The sequence below is a fragment of the Dicentrarchus labrax genome, unplaced genomic scaffold (genome assembly GCF_905237075.1).
Source record: "Dicentrarchus labrax unplaced genomic scaffold, dlabrax2021, whole genome shotgun sequence".
Taxonomy (NCBI): Eukaryota; Metazoa; Chordata; class Actinopteri; family Moronidae; genus Dicentrarchus; species Dicentrarchus labrax.
The window spans coordinates 12,873,810-12,900,408 of NW_026136708.1; the positions used below are offsets into that span (position 1 = coordinate 12,873,810).

General features: G+C 40.4%; 1 protein-coding gene across 1 annotated transcript; it reads right to left on the reverse strand.

Annotated features, from left to right (window-relative positions):
• Window positions 1–1,316: 1,316 nt before the first annotated feature.
• LOC127368836 (kinesin-like protein KIF3C) lies at window positions 1,317–26,282 on the reverse strand. Its single transcript, XM_051410051.1, has 8 exons — window positions 24,280–26,282; window positions 10,037–10,138; window positions 9,447–9,569; window positions 7,874–7,992; window positions 6,893–7,009; window positions 6,429–6,537; window positions 5,320–5,456; window positions 1,317–4,714 (listed from the first exon to the last, which is right to left on the reverse strand). Exons 1-8 carry the CDS (start codon window positions 25,687–25,689, stop codon window positions 4,627–4,629), a joined length of 2,205 nt encoding a protein of 734 aa, XP_051266011.1. The 5' UTR covers window positions 25,690–26,282; the 3' UTR covers window positions 1,317–4,626.
• Window positions 26,283–26,599: the final 317 nt, after the last annotated feature.

Here is a 26,599-nt window from a genome sequence, read left to right on the forward strand (position 1 = left end):
ATAAATAGGTCTGATCAGTAGTTAAGTGAGACAATAACAACTGTTCAGTGTCAGTGAGGTGTTCTTGGTCAATAACAACATACAATCTTCTTATTTTAATGTCCAAGTCAGGATTCTGTATTGTGATTAATATTATTTCCTATTTCTGCTGGTAAATATCAACAGAGCTCATCAATTTATGTTTAATTTGTTTATCATTTGATGTTGATGTTGGAGAGCGGCTGAATTAAAAATGTGCTCCTACTGTCCTAATAAAGCTGCTCTCTGGTCATAAAATATTAAATGTCGACAGGCGGGGGGGTGAAGAAGAGACGCCCGTAAGTCAACTGATAAGACTCAGATTGCATGAGTGAATTTATAGACCTGTGTGTGTGTGTGTGTGTGTGTGTGTGTGTGTGTGTGTGTGTGTGTGTCACCTATGACTCATCACCAGACATGACTATATGACGTTTGTGTGAACGTTGCTCATAAATTGCTTTAGTGTCTGCATCCAAACCTGTAGGATTACTAATCTTGACTGTGTGTGTGTGTCAGTGTGTGTGTGTGTGTGTGTGTGTGTGTGTGTGTGTGTGTGTGTGTGTGTGTGTGTCTGTGTGTCTGTGTGTCAGACTGAATACTAACTGACTGACTCCTTTTGTTTGATACTAATAACAGTTCGGTTCCATGCAGGTCAAACAGAGTCATTGTGTTGTTATTGTGCATGTTGGCTCACTGGAAAGACTCTATTACACTAAATGTAATGGAGCCTTAATCAGTATCATTGGTAACAACCTGTGTTTACCCTGTTAGCCTATTTCATGTCAAAATGGCTGCTGTGAAAGTGGTCTATTGGACTGGTTCCATTCTCTTTAAATGTACCTTTATGTTGTATTTTAACAATGTATATATATATATATATACATTGTGTACATATACATAGACTGTGTATACGCAAATATGGAGGATTTATTCTAAATTACTCCTTGTTTTAGGATCAGAATCTATATAGTTATTTCATTCAAATGTTGAACTGTCGTGATAAAGCAGAATTGTGGTGCATGTATGAAATGTATTAATGTAATTACTTGATCTGTAAACCTCCTACTTTATGTTTTGGAGCTATATTGGTCTGTCAGCTGGTCTCTGGTGAGGCTATAATGTGATTTTTGGATCATAAATGTTGAAGGTAATGTAGCCCACAGGAAGAATAGCTTCTGCTCCAATTAAGCTAATGGGAATCTTAATAAAAATGAAAATGATAGCTCTTGAGGGCAATCGCACACATAGCGTAGCCTGAGTGTACACGCACACAATAACCTGAAACAGATCGTTAGATATTGATTAGAGGTATTTAAACACGGCGCCTGTGACAGTGTCTTTATTAATTTTTTTTTTTTTCCTTAGCCAGACACAAGCTCAGCCCGACCATGTAACATACATACATACATACATACATATAGATACACAACCCCCCCCATCCCCATCCCCTTTACTGGCAGGTTACCATGGAAACAGGCTCACCTCCTCCACAGACTCACTTCCTGATTGTCTTTGGATCCCTGCATCCATCCGTCCATCCTCCCCCCCCTCTTCCATCGTCATCCTCCCCCCCCCCCACAGCCCACACACACTCACGTTTATACAATATTTTACAGCCCTGACACAAACGGGAAACGTACACAGAGGATTTCACCGACTAATATGACCAAATGTTCGTAAACGAGCAATGTTTAGAGGCAGCGTAGACTGATAGTAACTGCCTGTTCTTCATCGTACATTTGTTCCTAAATTATTTAACCCAATCACGTTCATCCTTGCATTACAGTCTGCTCTATTTTTAGACCATAATTCATGGATATCTTGAGGCAGCAGAGGTGACTGATGTTGCATTACACTGAGATAAATAGTTAAAGGAGCTGCAAATTGTCAAAGTGTTTGCTTGAATATCAATATTTGAATATCTTTATCTGATTAAAAGCACCCTGAAATGAGACCTGAAACTCCACTCCATCCATCACTTCATTAAATGCACAGTTGCATGTATTTTAACCTCCATACAGCAAGAACCTTTTCATTGAAGCCTCAGAGCATTTTAGTTTTTTTTTTTTTTTTATAACAAACTGGGTCAATTATGTACCCAGATACTGATGACTAAACACATAAAATCCTCAGTGTGCATCTGTAAATGGTTCAGACAGTGAGAGAAGTAGGTTAACACAGAAAACTGCTTCTGAATGTAATTTGTACAACAAACAGAACATATTTTTGCCATTTTAACCCTTTTCCCTCATAACTGTTTTTATTACTGGCAGGGAGGTTCAGTAGGTTACTGTTATTTTCTAAAAATGAGTGTGAATGCAGCCTCTTACAATTATTTTCTGCCTCTAGCTTCTTAAATATGAGGATTTGCTGTTCTTCTTTGGGTTGTGGACTGTTGGACGGACATAAAACACAATTTTAAGACGTCACCTTTGGGCTCTGGCGCATGTGTGATAGACATTTTTCACTATTTTGTGAAATTTTCTAGATCAAAGTATCAATTTATTAATTAAAAGAATTGTTAGTAGATTCATCCATAATGAAAACACCTGATACACTCTTTCGGCCCTAGACTGAGCAAGTAATTGTCACATGCCTTTAAAAGGATCCGGGACTGACATCTCAGTGAACTTCTGTGAGGACATTGTCGGATATTATGAATGATATGGTTTGATTTTTGGGTCATGAACCACACAGGACACAATGCTGTATATCAAGTATTTAAAAAAAAAAAAAGGTTAAAAAAGGCTTCTAGATGTTCAGCACAGTGGTAATAAATGTTGTTTACCCACTATTTAAGGACTGCTGCTGTGCTCTCCTGTACTTATCAGGGGGTCCAGCTGCAACTGGATCTCTTGCATCAATAATACAGTGATAATTAGTCACCCTAACCCCCACTGTCTGCTCCTCTTAACCTCCAGCAAGTAAAGAACCCTGTGACACTAAAACTGTGCACACCTGACTGCAGACTGTCTAAACAACGAGCCAGAGAGGTGCACTTCAACTTGAGCAGTCACCATCAGAAGCCGGTGTGTTGAAATGATGTTTTACTGTATTATAGACCTACAGTATATTAAATAACTCCTGTACTGTACGCTCAACCTGAATGTTTAAAGTAGCTGGTGTGGGAACGAGACTCAAACAAGGTAGATGTGTCCAAGTGTACATATCGTCATCATTCATAGAAGCTTTTGTTGTTTTTTGATTGTTTAACAATTGTTTAGCCGGTTCTCGATTAGAGAGAGAGAGAGAGCAGAGTTTGTTCCTCTCTGAATGGAAAGCGAATGACAAAGTGTCCTGATACATGAAAAGAACACCATAAGGCAGAGTAGAGAGTCATTCTCCATTATTTTATATACATTTTGAGTAAGTGGCCATTCATACAAAAGGCAAAATCCCTTCTCATTGTTTTTTAAAGTTAGTTTAAGCCACAGTTGCGTTACCAGTGAGTTAACTGGTAAAGTAGGACACTGAGGGAGTGAGTGTCTACTTACAAGCTTTGTCTGAGCTATTAAACACATCTAATGGTCTTCCTCATTGGATGGATATAATCTAATCTCCATCCAGCTCCAGAAAAAGTTTGTAAGTGATTTGATTTTGACACAAAACTACAAAAAAACCTATTTCACACTCAGTTAACATTGTTGTTACTATGGTTACCCAACGTTGGACACTGATGTAAAAGAGCCAAACTTTAGATTCTTTTTTCGTGATTTTAATGGTTTCCCATTACCCTGCTGTGAATACAAATCCCAGTAAAATGATTTATGGAAGCGTGACATTGCCTCACTATTTTCATTTTAATGAGATTATTTAAAGGCGTTGCTTTTAAATGAGACACTGTTGGGGTGACACAAGAATAATGCAAGACGACAGATACGACAAAAGGTCATCATTCAGGTTTCAGAGTACCTTGTCTGACCAACAACATATGTTACATCATTATTCTCTACTGTGCTCAATTCCAATAACAATATAATCTCATCTGTCTCCCCCTTTTACGCAGAAAACAGAACAAACCTGCCCCGAAAAAACCCTGAATACATGAAATATTTACACTGATATCTTACAGGCAATTCAAGCAGTTTGTGACCTGTCAGATCTGTATTTGTCACAATTAGAAACACAAACAGGCAGCCATACAGCCCTGCATATACAGATAACACACACACACACACACACACACACACACACACACACACACACACACACACACACACACACAACAGTCTGGGCAGTACAGCACTGCAGCCAGTTGTTTAAGAGGATGATCCGAGGCTCATGGTCTCAAACATGCAAGGAAGAAAGGGTTCTGGTGGGTCTTTACATCTGTAGAACAGGAGGAACTGGTGTTTTACAGAGTTTCTGAGGTTCATCAGGTCATTTTGTTGTCTGTCAGAAGATAACGTCCTTGTTAACGACTCTTTAATGCAGTTAATCACCTCTCAGGATTCGGCATAGGTGGTGGTGTGTGCTTGTGTCCCAGCTGTAGGCCTCATTGAGAAGTCTGTCAGAAGATCACTGGCCAAAAGGGGAAGGGGAAAAGAAGAAGAGGAAGCAGAGGAACTAAAATAAATAACGATAAAAAAACCCCTCTTTACTAAAGCTTTACTGTGCTGCCATGGGTGTGGCAGTATGACACGCCGCCAAGGAAACATTAGAAGAGGAGGAAGTGATGGATTTTGGGGTCTGGCACCTGCAAGTAACAAGAAACAGTAGAAATTAAAACTAAAATACAGCTAATCGCCACCTTTACGTACAATTTAGACACAAGTTAATAATATTATACAGCAATATTGAGATTACAGGCATCTGAGCAAATGAGAGATAAACCATTAGATTAGGAACTCCTAGAGAGGGTGTGGCTAATCCTGAATAATCCCATTTAGAGATGCATTAACTCTAAACCATTTACACTAGTCAGACACTGGCCAGTAAAAGCAGGTGTCCCCACATACAGTAAAATGGTTATCAGTGAATAACATAAATAATAATGGATACATTTGTTATTACTAATATGCATTTTGATACTTGATTATATCAGCTAATACTCATCTTTTTACATAAACACATGATACAACCAAACATTTTGGATAAGGATCCCTTAAATTCAAGATATGTACTGAACAGGCTGTTTCACAGTTAAACTATAAAGTTTGTTGCACAGAAGACAGTAAATTCTTTGGAGTAACACTGATCCAATTTCTACTACTACTTCAGCAGTACTTTATGTGTGATAAAAGCCTATACTGGAACATAATAGATCATCACTCATGCTCTGGTTTGGGGGTTCAGGCTCACCAGGATCGAGACTTGCGGACCCCTCTGTCCTTGGTGGGCGAGTTGTCCAAAGAGTGACTTTGGTTCGGCTCCGCCACCGCTAGCGAGGCGGTGTTTGGAGGAGTCATGTCGAGCTCCAGAAACATGATGTTCTCAGCCTGCACACACACAGATGTTTCATTGACATAAAGGTGTTCATGCATTACGTTTTGCAAAGTGACAGCAAACATAAAGGTTTTAGACACATTTTGTTATTTTTTTGGTCATCAATGGGTCAAATGTGTAAAGTGAAAGGGCAAACTTCTGATGGTGACACCAGAGAGCTTTTGTATCTGACTCTGCAGTCCCCCTTTGTGTTTTAACATTATTCAGCTACTTTGGTTTTATGGAAGAAAACTGTTAAGGTTCATACTGTATATACCACTGTCATCAGTGCCACTTCCATCTGCAGCAGACAGCTGTTTTCAGCAAAACCTGCTGTATGCTGGTAGCCAAGCACCAAACATCAGATTAACACAGCTAGCGGCTAGCTGGTGAACATAATTGAGCATTTATCAGCTAAATAATCAAATATTTTCTTCAGACGCTGGTGGAGACCAAAATAGAACTAAAAGAGAGTGAATAATGGACTTTAAATTCATCTGGTGGCCAGACACTAAAATCTAAATGAATGCAAAGGTTGTTTTCTGTGTGCTGGTTGTACATATAACCAACTGTTTGCTAACTGTTTATCAACTTTATACAGTTATATTATGTCAATGTTGTGTTTATAGATAGTTGAGTTGCAACCACACGGTCAGTAAAATTATTATTTTTATTATGATGATTTATTGTAGGTTTATTATTAGTATTGTATTGTAGTATTGTAGTATTCCACTGAAAATCTATTTTTTGGGAATCAAAAAACTCCCTGTAGTCGTTGTAGGTGGTTTTTATACGTTTACAGTGTTTAAAGCCTGCAGTGTGATTTTCTGACACTCCAAAGATACATTTATGGCAGATTCAGTAAACTCTGGACATGGATGCTCTCCTGTAAAGTGGTTAATTCTCAGCTTCCCATTCAACAGACATCCTCCTGTAACACACACACACACACACACACACACACACACACACACACACACACTTACCCGGTATCTGGAGTGAGCTCCCATCGCTATGGCAACCCTGGCGTACTGGCTGATTGGTCGTTTGTATCCGACTGCAGATGTCGGTCTTTTCTTCATCTGCGAGGATTTACTGAATAGATGCGGGGGGGGGGTCAATAAGAAACAAAGGAATCAAATAGAAATCAATGCTGAAAATACCAAAATGCAGCCCAATGAAGCTCCAGTCGAGATATCTTCTACAAAATAAATATGATCTAGCTTTCACAGAGTCAGTTTAACAGCATCTCTAAAGGCTTTTCTGCTTTAATAGCATTGGAGGATGACGGGAAAGAGACGAGAGAAGAAGAACGAGTGACACAGAGAGCTGGAAGGTCAAAAGGTCATGAACCCCGACTCACATTAAACACAATGTTGAGTTCATTATTTTCACCTCACAGCCCAGATGGGAATATCCAAACATCAAAAAAAAAAAACCCCACACTGACCTTTCAGCAGGAACCAGAGGCTGAAACTTCCACTGATCCTCCTCGGGGTCAAAGGTCAGCCGGTTCATGATCTTATTCTTCTCCTCTGGAGGGATGAAGTTCTCTATGATCAGATACCTGCATGTGCACCACACACAGCACTATTGGGTTTAGTTTGAGGTCATTTCAGAAACAAGTGGCTTCAGAAAGTCTGTAGAGGTAAATAGTGTCTAAATTGTGTTTGTCACTCACTGCATCTCAAGAGCCTAAACTCTTCTTTCTCTATGTCTGTGTTTCTACAGTATATGATAGAAAGATTTATAGAAGAACTGTTCTGCACTAAGATTAGATTCAACTTTACTGTTATTGCACACAGAACCAGCACCAACCTGATAATTAACAAGATAATTAACATTTACATTCATTTATCTGACACACACTTTTGTCCAATGTGACCTTAAATAGACATTTTGTTGTGTCAAACACGGGTGCAACGAAAAAACATTAAATGCTGCATTACATTGCAGTAATTGCTGGCAGGGAAGCCATCGTGAATAGTTCCACCAGCTACGACAAGTCAAAATGTCAGCTGAGAAATGTGGAACAATAAATTAACGAGAGCGCTCTGATGCTAATATCAAGATTCAAGATAGTATGTAAAACATGATTAGTAGGAGATGGAGAAACTTTTGAGTTTGAGATGTTCATACAGACAACAGCAGCAGGTGAACACAGTGGTGGTGCCAACACAGAGGGCTCGTTTGCAGGAACAAGGTGGCAAATCAAATCCATGTTCTAGTTCCTTCATCTTTGTACTTTTACTGCTTGTATGCTGAACCGTTATCCTAACATCTCCGATCTGTCAGCATCTCTCTGTGTTTGAAATAATGAAATTCCTGTGAAGCGTGTACGTATCTGATGTGAGTGCGCTCTGTGTTTGCTGAACCGTCGGGCCATATTTTGCTGATCCCGCTGACTCTTCTGGATGTTTGTTCGACTCACTTGAACTTGAGCTCTCGGGTGAGCTCGTTCTGAGTTTGTTCCAGTTCCTGTCGGCTCCTCACGTGCTCGTCGTTCACGTCCTTGATCTCGGCTTTGATGCACTGGAGCTTGGCATACAACTACGAGGAGAGAGAGAGAGAGGGAGAGAGAGGGAGACAAACAGAGAGGGTGAGGAGGAGAGATGTCGCCCAGTGCAGTGTAGTCGCTGATGAACTGGTCTCCGACTCGCTGCAGCATGGTTGCCCCTAGCAACAGCACTGGAGGCACTGGTGTCTGGAGAAATGGGCAGCTAATAGGAGAATGGCAACATGGCAGCCCTCCCTCTCTCCAGCTTTATTCTCCCTCTTTCCTCGCGCGCTCCAGAGCTTTCACACTGTTCATTCTTTGACTGCATGGCCTTTAAACAAGTAGGCTAATCCTGACTTTAGCCCTGGTGTAGTTAGCCTGAGAGATGACACTGCAGTTCACAAACTCTGTGATGTGGCGGCATACAAGAAAAATGCTCAAAATGGGATTTGTTGTTAAAACAGCTTAAAGTTAGAATCAGATAGTTAAAGGGAATACCATGTACACAAACACAATTTTTTTTGTTTATTCAGAGTTTACTATGAACTACAAACAATCTCTTCCTGAACTGGGATGGACTTGCTGAGTAATCACAATATTAATGTAGCCCTGAAGTGTGCACGAAGCCTGCAGCAGCTACATACATAAGCTGTGTTACTACATTGCAACTCCTTAATGCTCCCTGACTATCATCAACCACTCTGTTACAACTGCAAAAAGTTCAGCAAACCACACTCTTCACAATCAACATACTTGTTGACTGCCTAAACCTGAAAGTTTCTCTGAGCTTCACAGGCTGCCCTCTGAGCTCTGAAATCACAGTGAAAACACATCCCTCTTTTCCTCAGAGAGACGGCTCCATGCAGTGAAGGAAAGGGAAGATGGCTCGCGTGCCGCGTTCGCACGTCAGGAGAGCAAAGATCAACATGGGATAATTAATCACATTGTCATCCACACTCACACCATGGGTTGTTTGGGGTTAGTCCTGCTGGCCGTGCAACGGATTGGGAAGCAAGAAGAGCAGGGAAGGGTTTGCAAGGTTCAATGTGTTGTTTTAGGGTTTGCACTGAGGGATTTAGGAGTGAGTTACTCGGAGGTCCTGAGCGATTTGACAAGGAAGGGAAGACGGATTGAGAAGGTTAGCATTGAAAGCGTGAAGAGGCCCAAAAGTGAAAGTGATAGAAAGTGACGGAAGGAGAGAGGAAGGGGACGGCAGGACAAACCTTGAGGTACTGAGATTTAAGAGCGTCAGGACGGAGAATGTGTCCGAAGAATGGGGTCATTAAGATCCAGGTCAGGGGTCAAAAGGGGTAAAGAGGGATATACTGACATTAGGAACAAAAAAAGGAAAGTGTATTTGTGTGTGCATGTTAATCTGTATGTCCCTCTTCTGTTTATAAAAGTGTGTGCATTTGCTGCATCTATAAACGTCTCCTGCATGTGGATTTGTGTACACATGATATTACCTGAACTTTATAAGCAGAAGGAATATCTGTGCATCTTTTACCTTTTTCAGTTTCTTGGTCTTGGCCTCCACCTCCTGTTGCAGAGAGGTGAAAGTCTCTCTCAGCTCCAGCGTCTCTTCGTCCTGGACCAACACCTGCTGCTGAATCTCCCTCTCGCTGCGTGACTGAAAGAATTTAATCAAAATGTTACCTTTCTCTTAAAGCCCTATCTCCCCCCTGTCTCCCCAGGTTAACCTCAACACTAAAGTTGTGTTGAGGGTTGAAAGGTGGACCTGAACTTTAGTGTTTTCAGTATTTCATGCTGCAGTAGATGCAGATTTACTCTTTTTAAAGCAGGCTTACTGTAGCCTGAGTATGCAATATACAGGTTATTATTATTATACAACTGAAACAAACAAACATCTTTATCAATTTGTGGTTAAACTAAGCATTATTTTCTAAGTATCTAACAGTAAAATGCAGTTTACCATGATGTAAGAAATATTAATTCTGTCCCTACCTACCTCTGTATATATCTTTAAACACACACACACACACACACACACACACACACACACACACACACACACACACACACACACACACACACACACACACACACACACACACACACACACACACACAGGTTTACCTGCTCAGCAATCTCATGCCTTTTCATCTCCAGCATCTTCTGCTGCTCGTTGGTGTGATCTATGATGTTCTTTCCTCCAACCAGCAGCTTGCTCTCCATCGCCTGAGAAAAACAAAATAATATCTGGATAAATATTTCTGATGAACAACCTGTATTGTGTCCTTGTAACAGCTACAGTGAACACAGCAAACCTTTACCTGCGCACTCTGTGTCAGACACAAAAGTCTGTTACTACACATTAGAAAGTAACTTAGATACATTAAGTTTATTCTGACTTTATTTATAAGGAATAGAGGCTTTAAAAGGTTGGTACATGGTAGATTTACAAAACAAATGACCAGTTAACTAGAAATTACTTTAGACATGTCTGGTGTTTTCAAATGTATTAAAGAACAATTGTCAATTGTAAATGCGGCTTCTGTAGGTTGGTTACTACTGTGAACTTCACTGTTTTGTTTTGTCAGTGTTTAGTAGTAAATGCCACTATGAGACAAAATAGTAGGAATCTATGAGGGAGGAAATTTGAGATTTTGAGAATAAAATTTAAATATTTTGAGTAAAAGTTTTATTTTACAAGAAAGAGTCATAATATTTCTTATCCTGTTAGGGTGCAGTATGTGTTGATACTGTGTTGATTTAAATAGATTTTAAATAGTTTCAATTTAGGTTTAACAGCTTGTTATAGACTTTAGGTTCAGAATGGGTTATAATAGGTAAGTCATGTTTGATTTTCATGGTACCATTAGATGATTACTGTGTATTTAATATTAATTTCTTACTAAAGCAGTTAGATCAGATAATATTTGAGTAGACTGATCTTCATTGTCAGAATTGTCTCGAACACAAACAGAAAAATTAACAAAAGATTACATTAAAGCACAAAACAGTACTGGATTTTACCAGGCAACATTTCATCTTAACTTAAACAGGTCTTTTTATTTACATTATATCTACACCAAGATCCAGTAACAAGAATATACTGTAGCTGGAATTAATAATTAATATAATTGAGAAAGTGTCTTGCAGTACTCCTCAAGGAGAAGGATGGAGTGTCTTTCTTTTGGTCAAACTAAGTTCATCTGCACATCTAACAGTTAAATCTTTGTGTTGGTGTTAGAGCTGCAGTCAGGGCAGACACTGTGCTGACGGGGCAGACGGAGCTGGAAGTCGGCAGCTTAACGTCCCAATGATGACACCATCCCACAACAAGCTGAGCTCGGCTGAAATGTTGCAGTGCTTCAGATTTCAGACTGAATCACATTCACAAGCAAAAGTGACATAGTGTGCTTTCATCGAGTTAAATATGGTATCAACCTTCTTGTCGACTGATGTCTGATAACCCTATTTGATACAGACTTTTTATTTTACAGATATCTCTTAACCTTTCATCTGGCACCATCATCAGTTCACAATTTGTCTAAATCTCTGGTTAATGACTCAATAACTACATTACCATCAGCCTCAGTCGTACTAATGCGTTGTTAGCAATCACCTGGTACCAATGACACGTGAAATTCAAATGGAGGGCAGGAACTGAAGAGCAGTGGATGAGATGGAGGAGAGTCCATGCTGTGCTAGTTTAAACGATTATAGGAGAAAGGTACAAACGACATACGTTGGATGCGATTCTTATGTTATAAAGAGGAGCAATTTTTCAACTAAACTGACAGATTTGCCCTTTCAGACGGGAAACTGAAGTCATTATGTGGCTCTCTTTAAAGCCACCAGACTCCTTTGATTAAAAAGAATAATTTTATCTTGCAGAACACAGGAGTTTGCTGGTCTACTACTGCCTCGGTTGGTTAGTTCTTGTGTTATTGGTGATCCAAACTGAAGTGTCCAAACACAAGTGTGGTAGCTTTGAAGCTTCAGAAAGCTGTCTAAAGGTGAAGTGACTCCCTTATGAACAACAACTTTTGGTACTCAATAAAAGCTTCTTGTCATTTCTCAGTTTGAATGATTTGAGCAACTGTAAACGACTGAAAACAGGAATTTTGAGAGTTTGTGATCGTCCTTCCAATGTAGAAAATTACTTCCTGCCCTTCATCTGCAGTTTGTGCAACATGTGAAAACAAGTTAAATGTTATCACACTAACAACGTGGAGAACATTACACAGTGTAGCCGTTATGAAAGGTTTGCTCTCTCCGGCTGCTTTCTAGTTATTATTTCAACCTTTTAAGTGTGTTAACTCTGATGAAGAACCATTATCATTTCATGCCTCTGGTTACAGCGTCTTTGGTTACCGTGGAGATTAAAGACCCGGGGTCACACACAATCACATACATGTTGTCTGTCCTGAGGGGGAAGAAATCTAAAATTAACATAGAGAAGCAGGAATGAGTGAGAGGCAAGGCAGTGTGAGAATGAGAACAGAAGAAGAAAATGTAAAGAAAAAGAGGGGAAAAGAGAGAAAAGGGGCCCGAGAAGGGCAAGTAGGGGGCACAGCCATTTTGTATTGGCCACATTCCAGTCACAGGACTTTATACAAAAAGACAGTGTGTGTGTGTGTGTGTGTGTGTGTGTGCAGCCTATACATTCTTTATTACGAGCACTAAAACACACACTCAAACTCATGCAGAGTACAGTGGAGTCCTTCAGAGAGGATGCGTCTGCAGCAGGTCTTTACAGAAAGCCTCTTTGTTTTCGAGCTGTCTTTGTGTTACGTGTGTTTGTGTGTGTGTGTGTGTGCGTGTGTGTGAGACTGCCTGGTTTTTGCTGCTCTTTGTGTTTTGTCATATTCTTTCAGCTTCATTAAAGGGCTGATTCATGTCAGGTTTTTTTTTCTCTCTCGTGCATCCCGTGTCTCTTCCCACTGATAGGCTGGTTAGAAAGACACAATTGCTTTACATTCAGGCTTTTATAAAGCTCGGCTATAAGTGGACTTTAATGGACAACTTGCCACTTTACATTTAACTCAATGTTTCACTTTTTCACCACCAGGCACTTGTCAAGACACACATTGTGAATAAAATGCATATTGGTGTCTTAACTTCAGTAGAAGATCCACTGTGAGTCTCACTGAGTTCATGAAACTGTGTTAAAAAACCTGAATTACATCAAAACACAGCAACATCCAATTAAAATCGAATAACGTTTTGTCACACTGTACATGCCCCCTGGTTATCCTAAAACAGCCTGCTTGCACTGAGTTCATAAGTGCACTTCTTCTGCACTAAATATTAGTTTGATACTCGACTGTAATGTTTTATTTACTCCTCAAACAGGTTCAGGAAGAAGTTAAGTAACATGCTCTGACAAAGGCTTCATGTCAGCAGTGGTATCATGTGGTGCTCTCAGCTGTAGAAGGAGGATGCCACAAAAGGATCTTTGTACCTATTTGAAGAACATGCCATTGTAATTGAGTTAATAAAACCAGTTTAAGTAGCTGCACCATTACAAAAACACACACCGCAACATAGAAGTTCAACGAGTCACTCATCCCCAGTTGGTCAATTTGAAGTATTTGCAACACATGCAAATTTTACATTATAAATGTGGAGTATAGTCTACAGAATAAATACATGAACCTTCTGGTAAGATTATTTTTTCCAAGTACTGTATAAAGCCAACATGGAAACATCTTCAAGTGCCCAGAAAAATGGAAACTGTAGCATTTATATTTCCAAACTCCTTCTGCTGAGGAATATCACATAATATGACAAAAAGCTACAGAAGAGCTACTAAATATACCTAAATGAGGTTGTTTGATCATTATCAACGTCACAAATTAACTTTTTTGTCCTTCATTTAACATTTGAGGTCACTGTCTAGAAGAGAAATTATCTTGAAACGCATTGCAGTCGTGGTGTCATGAGTTCATGTGGCAGATTTCCAAGCACGTCACGTTTTTAATGTCCAGGTCAAGCTGTTTCACATCTGACCTGTTGTAATAGAGGTGAAGATGAAAAGAAGACATGAGAGGAGGAGGAGGGGGAGGGAGGAGGGGGAGCGATGACTCAGTCAGGGGTCCAAATGACCTTCAATCACATGAGAGACGACTCACTCGTCATTCGACTCTTATTCTGTTTTCAAGCAGTCAGGATATGTGATGTTCTCTACAAAGGTCACAGTGGAGCTTCAGTTTGTTCATCATGTCATTATAAACCTTCCTGTTTCTACATCTCAGTCCTTCACAGGCTCAAATATTATCCCGGCTGTCTCTGATCGATGAAACAGTTTTTATATCTTACAATGTGTGTGTGTGTGCTTCAGATTGATTTACACTGGATGAGCCGACGTCTCTGCGGATGTACGCGCACTATCTGCGAAGATTATTGCATTCATAGCTGCACTCTTGTCCGTGTAGGAGTCTCCATTACTGTACACACTGTAGAGGGCACTGTGGATAAGTACAGGGGACATTTTTACACTAAGACAGGCAGACGCTGTTCGAATTCAGCCAGATTTTAAACCTCTGCTTGCTAGTGTCGTCCATTTTTATAGTAAACAACGTAATATCATTAGTTTAGTTTAAGCTCAGACTTCAAACCGTCTTCTCCGCTTATGAACTGCAAATTTTGGATTCAAACAGGTCATTTCACTTTAAAAATGAACCACGTTTGAACAAATGTTTTTAATTTAGAATAAAAAGTGAAAGCTCTAATGGAAAGTAGCCATTAGGTTTTATTGTCATAACGCAACCTTTAGTCTGATCATGGTGGTGTACTTAAGCTATCAGCGCTCCTGCTTGTTTATATAATAACACATGGAAATCAGTAAAATATCAAATATAGTGGAACAAGACATATTTTTGTATTTATATTTTCTGAGTCTGCTAAAAAGAGCAAAAGAAAACAGTGAAGCATTTCTAAAAGCGTCACACTTTTCCTGGAGCTTCTGAGAGCATGTGTGTGCCAGCCCGCATATTTGTCTGTGTATGTATAATCTGCCCATACGTGTGAGCTCAAATTCTTCTGGCTGTGACTGATCTGATTTCCTGATGGGAAAGCGAAGAGAATGGGAAGAGTTGCATATTGAGCTGGCTCATCCACATCAGCCAGCCAATCACAGCAAGGCCGGGGCCTTCTGGGAGCGACCGGGATATAAATACAATGTGACGACAACGGCTCTCGTGTGTAAAGAGGAGCGACAGAAAGCTTGCTGGGAAGAGACAGAAGAAGAGAGGGGAAGTAAAAAGACAAGAGACACTGAGCATGAACAACGAGGTAGAAAAAGAAGAGGGAACAAAGGTCAGACCATCTCTGAGATTCACGTCATTCCTGGTCGATGCAAACACCACTTAAGAAGCCACAACTTAAAGCCTAAAATCTCATTACCATTCACTCACTGTCAGTCATCTCCTGTATCCAGCTAACACACAAGGGAGATCCAGTAAGTGACACACAATCAGCAGATCACGACGTAAGACCAGAAACTGCAAACATCCGTTCATCCAGCCAGAATGAGACAGAATAAGGACACAAATGGAAAAGTCCTTTGTAATACAACTTATTTAGTTGTTTATTCAAATAGAACATAGATCTATTTTTATCAAAGATCATGTTCCTCTTTTGTTCTCCTGCCTTCTTTCAAGAAGGACTGTATTAGCCACTACTAGCATAACACATCTGAATCTCTGACTGAAGTGTCGCTGGTTGGGTTGCATTGTGGGTGATGTAGGTGCCAGGTTTTGACAAGGAAGAGCAATGCGTGGAATAAAAAGACTAATCAGTGGTGAAGTCTTTAAAGACAAAAACAAGAAGGTTGGTTTTTAACAAATTGTGTACTTAGAGGTCCTTACACAGCTTGAATAAAGTGGTTAAATTAATTATTCAAATGTTTTTATCCAATGTTTTGTATATTTTATGAGGCTCTAGTGGTTACATTAGCAATATATTCCATCAGTCATTCATCTACAATGACCATTTTCACTCTCTATGCCTCAGAAGATAAACACATATACTGCACATATATATAAATATTTTACGTGCAGGCATTTCTCTGTTTGTTTATCTCCGTATATGACAGACAGGAGAGTGTGTTGGTAAAGAAATGGCTCTTCTTTCTCCACTGATCCCATGACTGGATACTCAGTTCACACACACACACACACACACACACACACACACACACACACACACACACACACACACACACACACACACACACACACACACACAGAGGCTTCAAAATCATGTAGACACACATACAAACACACATGGGCACACTCTTATTCATCAATATTTCAGTGATGCAGCCTTCCATGCTGAAAGATGAAGAGCAGCGATGCGCTCTTTCTGTTCATTAGCCAACACACACACACACACACACACACTCACTCACACACACACACACACACACACACACATATACACACACATATACACACACGCCTCCCTCTCTCACCCTTTTTCCTCCCCTAATTAGACAGGAAAGCAGCTACATAAACAGGAAACAGTCATTCTATCCATAACTCTATGTATGTATGTGTGTGTGTATGTGTGTGTGTGTGTGTGTGTGTGTGTGTGTAAAATACATTCTACATGCTTTAATGGATTTCTATGGTATATTGTGGAAAGCTGATATAAGCACAGTGTGTGTACAGTACAGTATGTGTGTGTGTGTGTGTGCCTGAGTTTGTGTGTTACACTGGCGATATTTCCCATGAGGCAACAGGCATTGTTGTTGACCATGCGTTCTGATTGGTTGAACTTCAGCTGGCAGGATGTAGGAGAGCCCTTAATGCACATTCAACGTCCATTTCCTCCAACAACAAAAGAGAGCAAACACTGGAAGATGCATTCATGGTAGAAAAGAAAAAAGAAACACAGTATGTATTTGTTTCTAATCTGAAAGATTCAATTATCATCCTGCTCCAGGCCGACTTACCCTCCTCTGTTTGCTCTAAAAGCCCGACGATACAACATCTATGTTTGGCTTTTTTCAAAAGAAATCAAAAGATCAGAGGAATCAAAGAGAAATAGCTCAGTGTTTCCCACACACAGACTTTATCTGGGCAGCTTGCCACAGAGGAGTTTTTTATATTCTGTTTATTAGATTCACTCTTGAGAGCCATCTGTGCTAATATTATTTTCCTGTTACCATAAATTAGACTTAAAACTCTACAATTTGATCCAAATTTGCAAGCATGTGTGGTGATATTTTTACAGTAACAGTAACTTCAGACTTTCATCTAAGATGCATGAAATTGACCTATTTACTGTGCTGCTTCATGTCGTAAAAAAGGCATTTTTCAAAATAGGAGACAAGACAGGTTGAGAGAAAGTAGGATCAGAACATTTTAAGAAAAGCTTTCTTTTTAAATTACCGCTGTAAAAATAGGGATCACCTCAGATTGATTAAAAGTATGAAGAATTAATTCAAGTAAGAGACAGAAAAGAAGGTAGAGAAACTAAAGAATACTGGTGATAAAGAAACAAATCAGTGTTTCTCAAAGTTTCATGTGAGGAAAATCTGTCCCAATACAACCTAAAAAAAAGTAACAAAATAAAAGCACGTGTCAAGGTCTAAAGCTCAGGTAGCTTTAAGGCATTTTATTCTTAACCTACAGATACTTTAAAAAGAGACAGATAGAAAGAGATATGTATGATGTGGAGTAGAGAGAGAGAGAATAAGAAGAGAAGATGGGAGATGTTACAGTTGTGACCCAGAAAAAGTGGATCTAAGAATAGTCCGCTGGAGGGAAAGACAGCAGCCTCCGTATGAGAACCTGCTGCTCAGCACGAGGCTCTCCACAGTGACTGTACTGATACCTGTTACAGTGTGCTGTGTAAAGGGAGACAAAACACCTCCACAGTGACTTGTTGCTGCTCAAATACACAAAAGCTAAAGCTAAAAACTTGGTAGGAAACACTAGGTTTTTCTTAATCGCTCCACAAAGTAGGAAACAAAGACAGAATACGGTGTGTGACAGCATGAAGATAACTCACTCTTAATCAGTAAATACTGATATAGTGATACTGTAGCTGAGGGTTATATGTGAATATTTACATGTATATGACACCTTATAAGGTTACATTCTTCAGCTCTTTATTTATTTGTGTTGCAAACCAAACAATCACTGGATTCATGGAGAAAGTAATCAGATTAATCCACAATGAAATTAATCCTTTACGTACATTCTCCTTCATATTTTCACTTAAGTAAGATTATAAATACAGGACTTTTACTTGTAACAGTATTTTTTACAGTCTGGTATTTGGTACTTTTACTCTGAATACTTGCTCCACCATTACTGTTGCCCATGTAAATGAAAGCAGAGCAGACAGCAGCTCCACTAACAGTTGCACCGACAATACAACACAAACCAACACAGATGGAGCGCTGCACCTTGGAGGCCAGTTAGCTAACAGCACCCTGCAGAAACACCAGCTGACCCAACATACTTTCACAAGGCTGGTCCGTGACCTACTTACATTTGTTGTGTGTGTGTGTGTGTGTGTGTGTCTGTGTGAATGTCGGCTGTCTGTGGGCGAGAGGGAGGGAGAGAGCGAGAGGAAAAGGGAGAAGGGACTCGATTACCTTTCAATCTGATGTTATCTATAACTGGTTATTTCTGAGCTCATTTCCACCATGTTTACAGTCTCTCTCTCTATTTTTCAGTCTGTCTCTCTGCCTAGCAACCTCTCGCTCACTGGTTACCAGAGCGGAGAGAAAAGTGGAACCTGCAGGCTTCGGTCTGTGATTGGTGGGATAATTTCAGGCTCAGCCAATCGGAGGAACGCTGGGCTGTTAGAACTGGCTGATTGATCAGACTGGAAATGTATAATGAGAGTGATATCATGGGAATTAATAAGGCGGTTAGATGAATTATTGTTTTTGGTCATCATCCGGAAAATTTAGGAATTATAACTTTATTAATTTCATACAATAAATAATTATGGGACATGAAAATGTTGATGTGATAAGCTAAAAATATGAAAAATCTGAGTATAGACATGAGCTGCATTTAGTATCTTTACATCCTCAACTTATAATCATGTTTTGTTGGATTACAGGAAATATTGGAGCGACTCCCAACTGTAAATAGAAGCAGTGTTGAGGGAGTTTGCCTTAAAGTGTTTTAAAAAATAGTAAATTGCTGCTTTGTATTTGTATTTGACAACAGTTTACAACTAACAATTATTTTTATAGTTGAGTAATCTGCCAATTAATGATTTGATCTATTAAACTTTAAGCTAACAATCAAAATGTCCCTGAGCCCAAACTGGCATCTTCAGACGAACAGTCAAAAACCTAAAGATCTTCAATATTCTATCACACACTGTAAGACGAGGTACGATAAAGCAGCAAATCCTCCCAATGGAAACACTGGAATCAGCAATGACTCAATAATTAATCGATTATCGAAATAGCTGTTTTTAAAGGACCAATGTGTAGGATTTAGTGACATCTACAAATTTCACCCCCCCTTCCAAACTTGTAAGAAAAACTACGATGGACACGAAACTCGTGGAAAACGTGAAAGGCTCTATCTACAACTAGTGTTTGGTTTGTCCGTTCCGGGCTACTGTAGAAAGATGGCAGTTCAACATGGCGGACTCTGTGGACAACCTCTCTGTAGATAAAAACAGCTCATTCTAATGAAACAAAAACACAATGATTCTTATATTCAGGTGATTATACACTAATGAAAACATACATATGACTATTATATTCTCTCAAATACAATCAATGCGTAATGCTCAGTGCAGATTATTCCGTTATCGAGTTACTTTATGATCTTCCCATCAGCCTATCGCATCATCTACGCTTCACTCTGTTGTACCTGTTTTGGAAATATCTTAACATGACCCAATCACATGTCAACATTTAGCCATGGAAATAAAAACAAATTCACCCAGAATCCCTCCCAGACCAAAGAAAAGACCCAGAATCCTATTTTCTAAAATAGCTTTGAGTACAGCAAACAAGATTTTAGAGCCTGAATTAAGACAACAGCACTGAGCTGAAGACTCCAAATAGACATAAACGGATCCTCGTACATGTCTTACATCATATAAAATGGTGACCTGTGACCTAAACATGAGACACGTGATTCTGACTTCCCGAACCAGGTTAATTCATTCTGACTGAAGATGTAAATCTTTAAAAAAAATGAGTCATTAATACATTGTTTTATGTTTAAAAACAGCTGAGCAGTGTAGTTTCTACTTTACTTCTACTTTAATCAGACTAGAGTAAATTGTGCATTTGTTTGGGGACTATTTTCAGCGGCTTTATACACATTTAGTGGTCTAGAGAGGATTGACAGTAGCAGGAAGGGTGTGTGTGTGTGGTATTGACTCATAAACTACAGTGACCATGTTCATGATAATGAAGGAACATGTCACCCAGTGACACAATGTGCCTCATTGATGTATTTTTTATTGTTTTTGGACAATAATGAACCTACATGACACATACAGGCTACACAGACAACACTTGGTTTTGGTCTTTTCATGAGATTTGTTGACAGTATAAAAATTACATAACTTTAAATGTTTGCATCCTGGAACAAACTAATTAACTTGTATCTTGCATGACAAACATAGTTTCGAAGTTATGCACCAACAGCGACAGACTGACGCATCACAGGCAGGAAATACTTCTTGTCCTCTATCATCTTCCTCCTCGGGGGGGAGAAAGAAAAGAGGGAAGGCTGATTCTGCGCACTGACATCACCCAGCAGCCACCCAGTCAGCATCAAGCACATGAACCAGCAAAGACCCTCTGAACTGTGCTGCCTGATCACAGATTTGATAAGGGTTAGCACAAAACAGCGTTAGCCCTGCGGTGCTTTAGAGGACTGCGTAATGGGGAGAAATATGAGATGCCTCACAGAGAAACGTACATGAAAGCAGGATATACGTTACCTCTGTCTTGTGGGACTTTCCCCAGTCCTCAGACCTTCACTTAGAAAGAAAAAGTGCCACATCCTACTGATGAAGCAGAACCTGGAGAGTGCTTACACTGCTCTTTAAATGAGTTTCCTCTAGGTTGGCACTAATATTTCTGCCAATATGAGGGATTTTAGACATTTTCTTTTGAGTGTATGCTGCAGTGTGCATTTATTACACAAAATACATCGTAAATACACAACTATGGACACTCAGTTTGGTTTATCCTGTTATTTGCTACAAACCCTATTAATCCTTCACATAAGTTACCTTCATATAGGACATAAATACTTAGATATGTGTGAGAAATACCCCCTCAAACGTTTTAAAACTGTATTTCCTTGGCAATATATCTAGTATTTATGGGTACAAATAGTTATTTTCCTTATTGAAAGACGGAGAAAAATACTCTCAACAACAGACAAAAGAAAGATGGGGTGAGGTCTAATGTCTTATATAAGATGAAATAAATAAAAAGAAAATGAAACCAAATTTAAGGCGTTATGCGAGGGGTTGTAATGTGTTAATGTGTCAATTTTATAAAGAACAATTAATGATATTTATGAGAAAACATGAAAACAGCTCTTAATAATAAACTTAATGTGATGGTTCAATATTATTGACCTCTAGTGATATCATATCTACATATAATATGATTGCATCATGTTCCGATTTCAACCAAATTGTGATTAAAAATGAACTAAATTAGTTTTTTACACATTTAATTTAATAAATCAGATCTATATGCGAGTTTGAATACATTTGCCATCAATATCTGTATTAATAGAATTATTTCTTATTATTATTTGATATTGAGCTCAAACATTGTGCCCTACATGGAAGAAATCTATCGTAGAAGAGACAAACAAATCAATTTGTCCACTGACAACAGCTCCAATGGACCAGAATGCAATGCAGCGAGACATGAGTATAAACTGTAACCTTCTGTGAACTGGACAATGTCTCTCTTTTATCACACTTCTCCGGTTGCTCCCTCCTGTATATTACCCACAGCTGGATACATCAAGTTGATTCACACCTCTGCTCTGAGTTAAAGGCACTGTAGGTTGGAGGAGAATACGCAGCACATCACCAAATACATAACAGAAAAAGAGGATACTGGTACAACCTCAAGCTGCCCTTCTATTGTACCCATACACTGAAAATATCCCTTTTCCTCCTCTCATTTCCTCACATTAGGGCCTCTGGGCTGTTTACTGCAGTAAGCTGATCCAGTAGTGTCTCATGTTTGATGGTCCAGGCTGTAGCTACACAATTATAGACTGTAGTCACTCAGCCAATCTGCACGGGTGACTTATTTGACGGGATATGCCCGTGAATCAGAGCAACTAATTAATTCAGCTGTGACTCAGTCTTTGATTGCTGCCTGTGAGTGTTAAAGGACAAAGAAAGGACTGGCTGAGTTTAAGCTACAATGGTCACCAGTTTCCTGTCTGGACATATGAGACAACCAACCAGACTGTGGAGAAAGAGCAAACACACAGAACCAGTCGTTGGACCCGCTGGTGCTGGAGTCACACCGGCTGTTTAAGAGTTCAAGCTTCCGATCAACCAGGTGAAACATCTACAATATAATCTGTAGAAAGTCTACAAGTAATTAATAATAAGGATTATTGTACAGTTTACGTCTTTAGAGTCTATTATGAACATGTGATGTTCGTCTATCTGACTGAAATAAAGCTACTCACAGTGTGTGTTTGATTTTTCTAATAAAAGAGTCGGTTTAGTTTTTATTTCCAGTTGTTACCACAGAGTCGCCTTGTGTTATGTTATTGAGTTACAGTGATGGAATAATAGTGTAAAAACATTAACAGTGAAAGACTATCCCTCTGTGGGTTTGAAGCTCTGTTAATGCAGAAAAGCCTGGAACAACAAAATGATTCAACTGACCCTCGAATATATCTATTGATCTTTATTATTTGTCACTCAGTACTTTTTGTACCCAGGGGTCACTGCTGTCTGCCTCACTGAACAAACAAAACAATCCACCTAGTTAGCTAGTTAGTTTGCTAATATACGACCAGTTTAGACTACAAGAGATTATGTGGAATATGGACACTTGATAAAAACTGCTTAATAATGAAATTAAAATTTGAATTTCGCAAACTTGATACCACAAAATAACAAAATGACGTCAGTAAGGTTAACATAATCATCTTAATCTGTGAATACTACCAACTCTAAAACACACTTATTTCTTTACCCATGCATGTAAAAATAAAACACCTACATTAGTACCTACATTTACGAAGGATTGATAGTTGAGTTAAATATATATAATTTATGCTGCGACTTGTGATGCTACAGTGATTTCCCGTTTCCATAGGTGACTGCTGGTGCCACAGTTGTATCCTAGCAACCAGAGTTATGCATTATTCAAGTCTTTTAAGAGCTAAGACATTTCTTATTTTTTAATGGTTGCAACCAGATGTAGTAAATCACTATTTTGGGAGTTTAGGAAGGACTTTTGCACACAGACTTACCAATTCTGGACTTCAGGGTGTTGTTAGTCTAAAATAAAGACTTACAGATGGTGATAATTTGGAGTATTAGTAGTCATGATGAGTATTTCTCAGTCTTTATAATCTCACCAGGATTTTCTTGTCTTGTTTGGAGGCTTGCTTAATAAATCTGATGTATGGATATTTACCAGACTGGGAGGGTCTAATGAAGAGATGCTATCAAGTGACATTATGGGAAATGTCGGATATGGTTTTTTGATGAAGTGCTGACTGGTACTGTGGACCACAGGTTGGGATATTTCAGCCTCTGCTGCACCCAAATATAGAAAGAGTTCCTTTTTCTCTAATATCTGATATCAAAACCTGATCTGTCGCACACTTAAAGGTCCAGTGTGTGACATTTAGGAGGATCTATTGGCAGAACTGGAATATAATATCCATAGGTATGTTTCAACTGAGTTTAATCAACTGAATATAAGAAATGTTTTCGTTAGAATTCATCTACAGACCATCTCCTTCCATGGAGGTGCCATGTTGAACCACCATGTTTCTATAGCATATCTGTAGATAGGAGCAAAACTACACCTCTAGATGGCACTAAATCCCACACACTGGACCTTTAATGTCAGGAGTGCACAGTTTGTTTGTAATGTAGTCTGTGTAATGCACAGGAGTACTGTCTGATCTCTATGATACACACACACACACACACACACACACACACACACACACACACACACACACACACACTCAGATGTAATTAGATACGAAGCTCTCAGTGTCCATAATGTCCTTTACTAACGGCTCATCAGATTATCACACATGATAATCCCTCGGACCACATGTCCTTAATCTGACTTCCTGGATTGTGTGTGTGAATGAATGAAGCTACAGACTGGACTCACAGGTTCGAGCTCTCACCTTGTACTTGGCGGTCAGTTGCTCGGTGGCTTCCTGCTCCTTCCTCAGATCTCCCATCATCCTCTCCTTCTCTCCCAGGAGCTTCTGCTTCTCCTCAGCCAACATGAATTGATCCCCTCTGATGGCCTCCGTCTCCATCTCCAACCGCTGCTCCTCCAGCTTCACGTACTCCTCCGCCTCCTTCTCCACCCCCTCCTCTTCCTCACCCTCTGTCTCTTCATCCCCGTCTTGCTCCCAGCCCTCGCCGTCCACCTGCTCCTTCTTCTGTTTGCTCCTCCACTTCCTGTGGTTGAGCTGGGCCCTGAGGCGAGCGATCTCCCTCTGGAACTCACGCAGCAGAGCATCCTTGGGATCCTCGTTGACTCTGGGCTGGTTCTGGATGTTCTTGGCCCGGTTGGCGTAGCGGAGGGTGGTGAGGGTCTCGTCGTAGTGCTGGGAGGCCGGGCCTAAGGTGGCAACCATGACAGTCTTTGCATTCCCGCCCAAAGAGTCCTGCAACAGCCGGGTCAGCTTGGAGTCCCGGTACGGCACGTGGCTGCTGCGCCCGTCTGCCAGAGCTGAGATCACGTTCCCCAGAGCTGACAAGGAAAGGTTGATCTTGGCGGCCTCTTTCAGGCGCTCTCCCTGGACACCCGTCTTGGCTTGGCGCTCGCTGCCAGCCAGATCAACCAGGTTGAGGCGGCCGACCCGGATGTGTTTCCTCCCATCTGGTCCAGGCTGGCTGCACTCTACTGTGATCAGGAACAGGGCGTGGGACCGAGATGAGTGTTCGTTCATGTCTGTCGCCCCGACCGCTCTCGCCTGGTTGCCCATGTTCATCACCTCCTCGATCTCCTTGATGCTCTTGCAGACACACGAGGTGAGGTCACGCACATACACCCCAGACTCTGGACTCTCCCGGAGCTCCAGGGCTCTGGCGTTGCCGTGGTTGGGATCGAGAAGATCCCGAACCTCTTCTAGATAGATCTCGAGGTAGGACGCCCGCACGAGGTACTGCTTATCAGACTGGGAGCGGGAAATGTGTGTGAAGATGTGGTCGAAAGCGTTGGGAATCACGCCTCGTTTCTCTGGGTCCATCCATGCCCCCTGCATGGTGTACGTCTTCCCAGTTCCGGTCTGCCCGTACGCAAATATGGTGCCATTGATCCCTGCGAGAACTGAATCTATCAGCGGCCGAACGCTCTCGTCATAAAGGTCCCGCTGCTTGGAGTTTGCATCATAAACCGCATCGAACGTGAATGTCTTCTGGGGCTCGCTGACTGGCGCTCGAGGGTTTCTCAGGATCACCTGTCCGAGCCGCACATCCATCTGAATGATGCCCCCTGCAGGCCCATTGGACTCCTCTTTCCGGTTCAAAGGGCGGCATCGAACTACCACCTTTACCGACTCGCTGCTCTTATTCTTTGACATGACTGGCTTCGGTTTCTTGTTGTAATAAAACAAAAAGGACAATTTATATGATATAAATCAAAATGAGCCGGAAACCTTTATGCTGCCTTCAATCTCCTGTCTGCCTGTCAATTGTGTAACCATTGATTTTTTCTTTTTCTTTGAACTATTAATAACAAATTCAGTATGGCTTCTTGATCATATCATAAAGGAGCATTGACACCGTGCTTTACAACACAGACTCCTATAATAACCAGCACAGATGATGAAATGCCACTGTGTCTAATGGGTAATTTCCTCTGCTTATTGTCTGTAACAGCTTACAAATACACGGACGGTCAGCAGCTCTCACGCGTTGGATCGACGCTCCTTTGCGGTCCCGCTACGCGTCCGGATTCATTCGGTGAAAAAGAAATCCAACAATAAAAACATTCAGACATCATTCTCACGTCGTCCTGATTTCACTCGCCCGGTGGATCCGCTACAGACCGTCTGTCCGCACCCTCCGGTCCTTCCGCTCATTGATGCTCCGAAGTGGATTTGCGGCTCTCGGTGTGCGCGGAGAGACAAGAGCTCCCCTCCTGTATGCAACACACACACACACACACACACACACACACACACACACACACACACACACACACACACAGAGTCATTCAACCACCACACCCCACATCACTGCGGAGCGGAACAGAGGATCATGGGAAATGGAGTTTCGTCTGAGTGTCGAGTGGCTCCTTGTCCAAGGCTGCCACCAACTCCTCAACTGGACTCACTGTGGGTTCAATTTACAAATGTAACTGCAACATTTGTGTCTTTTTATGGTTATAAACATTTTACACTGTTGATTTTTCCCACAATTAGAGACATGTATTCATAACTGATTACTTGTTTTACAAATACAGTAAAGAAATCTATTACTCAATACTTA

Bases quoted from the DNA above. Each gene is read 5' to 3' on its own strand.
- LOC127368836 (XM_051410051.1), bottom strand. From the start codon at position 25,689: ATGTCAAAGAATAAGAGCAGCGAGTCGGTAAAGGTGGTAGTTCGATGC. The intron at 7,993-9,446 runs GTAAAAGATGCA...CTCTCCTCGTAG, and splicing joins AGACCAAGAAACTGAAAAAG to TTGTATGCCAAGCTCCAGTG. The intron at 7,010-7,873 runs GTGAGTCGAACA...GTGCACATGCAG, and splicing joins ACCCGAGAGCTCAAGTTCAA to GTATCTGATCATAGAGAACT.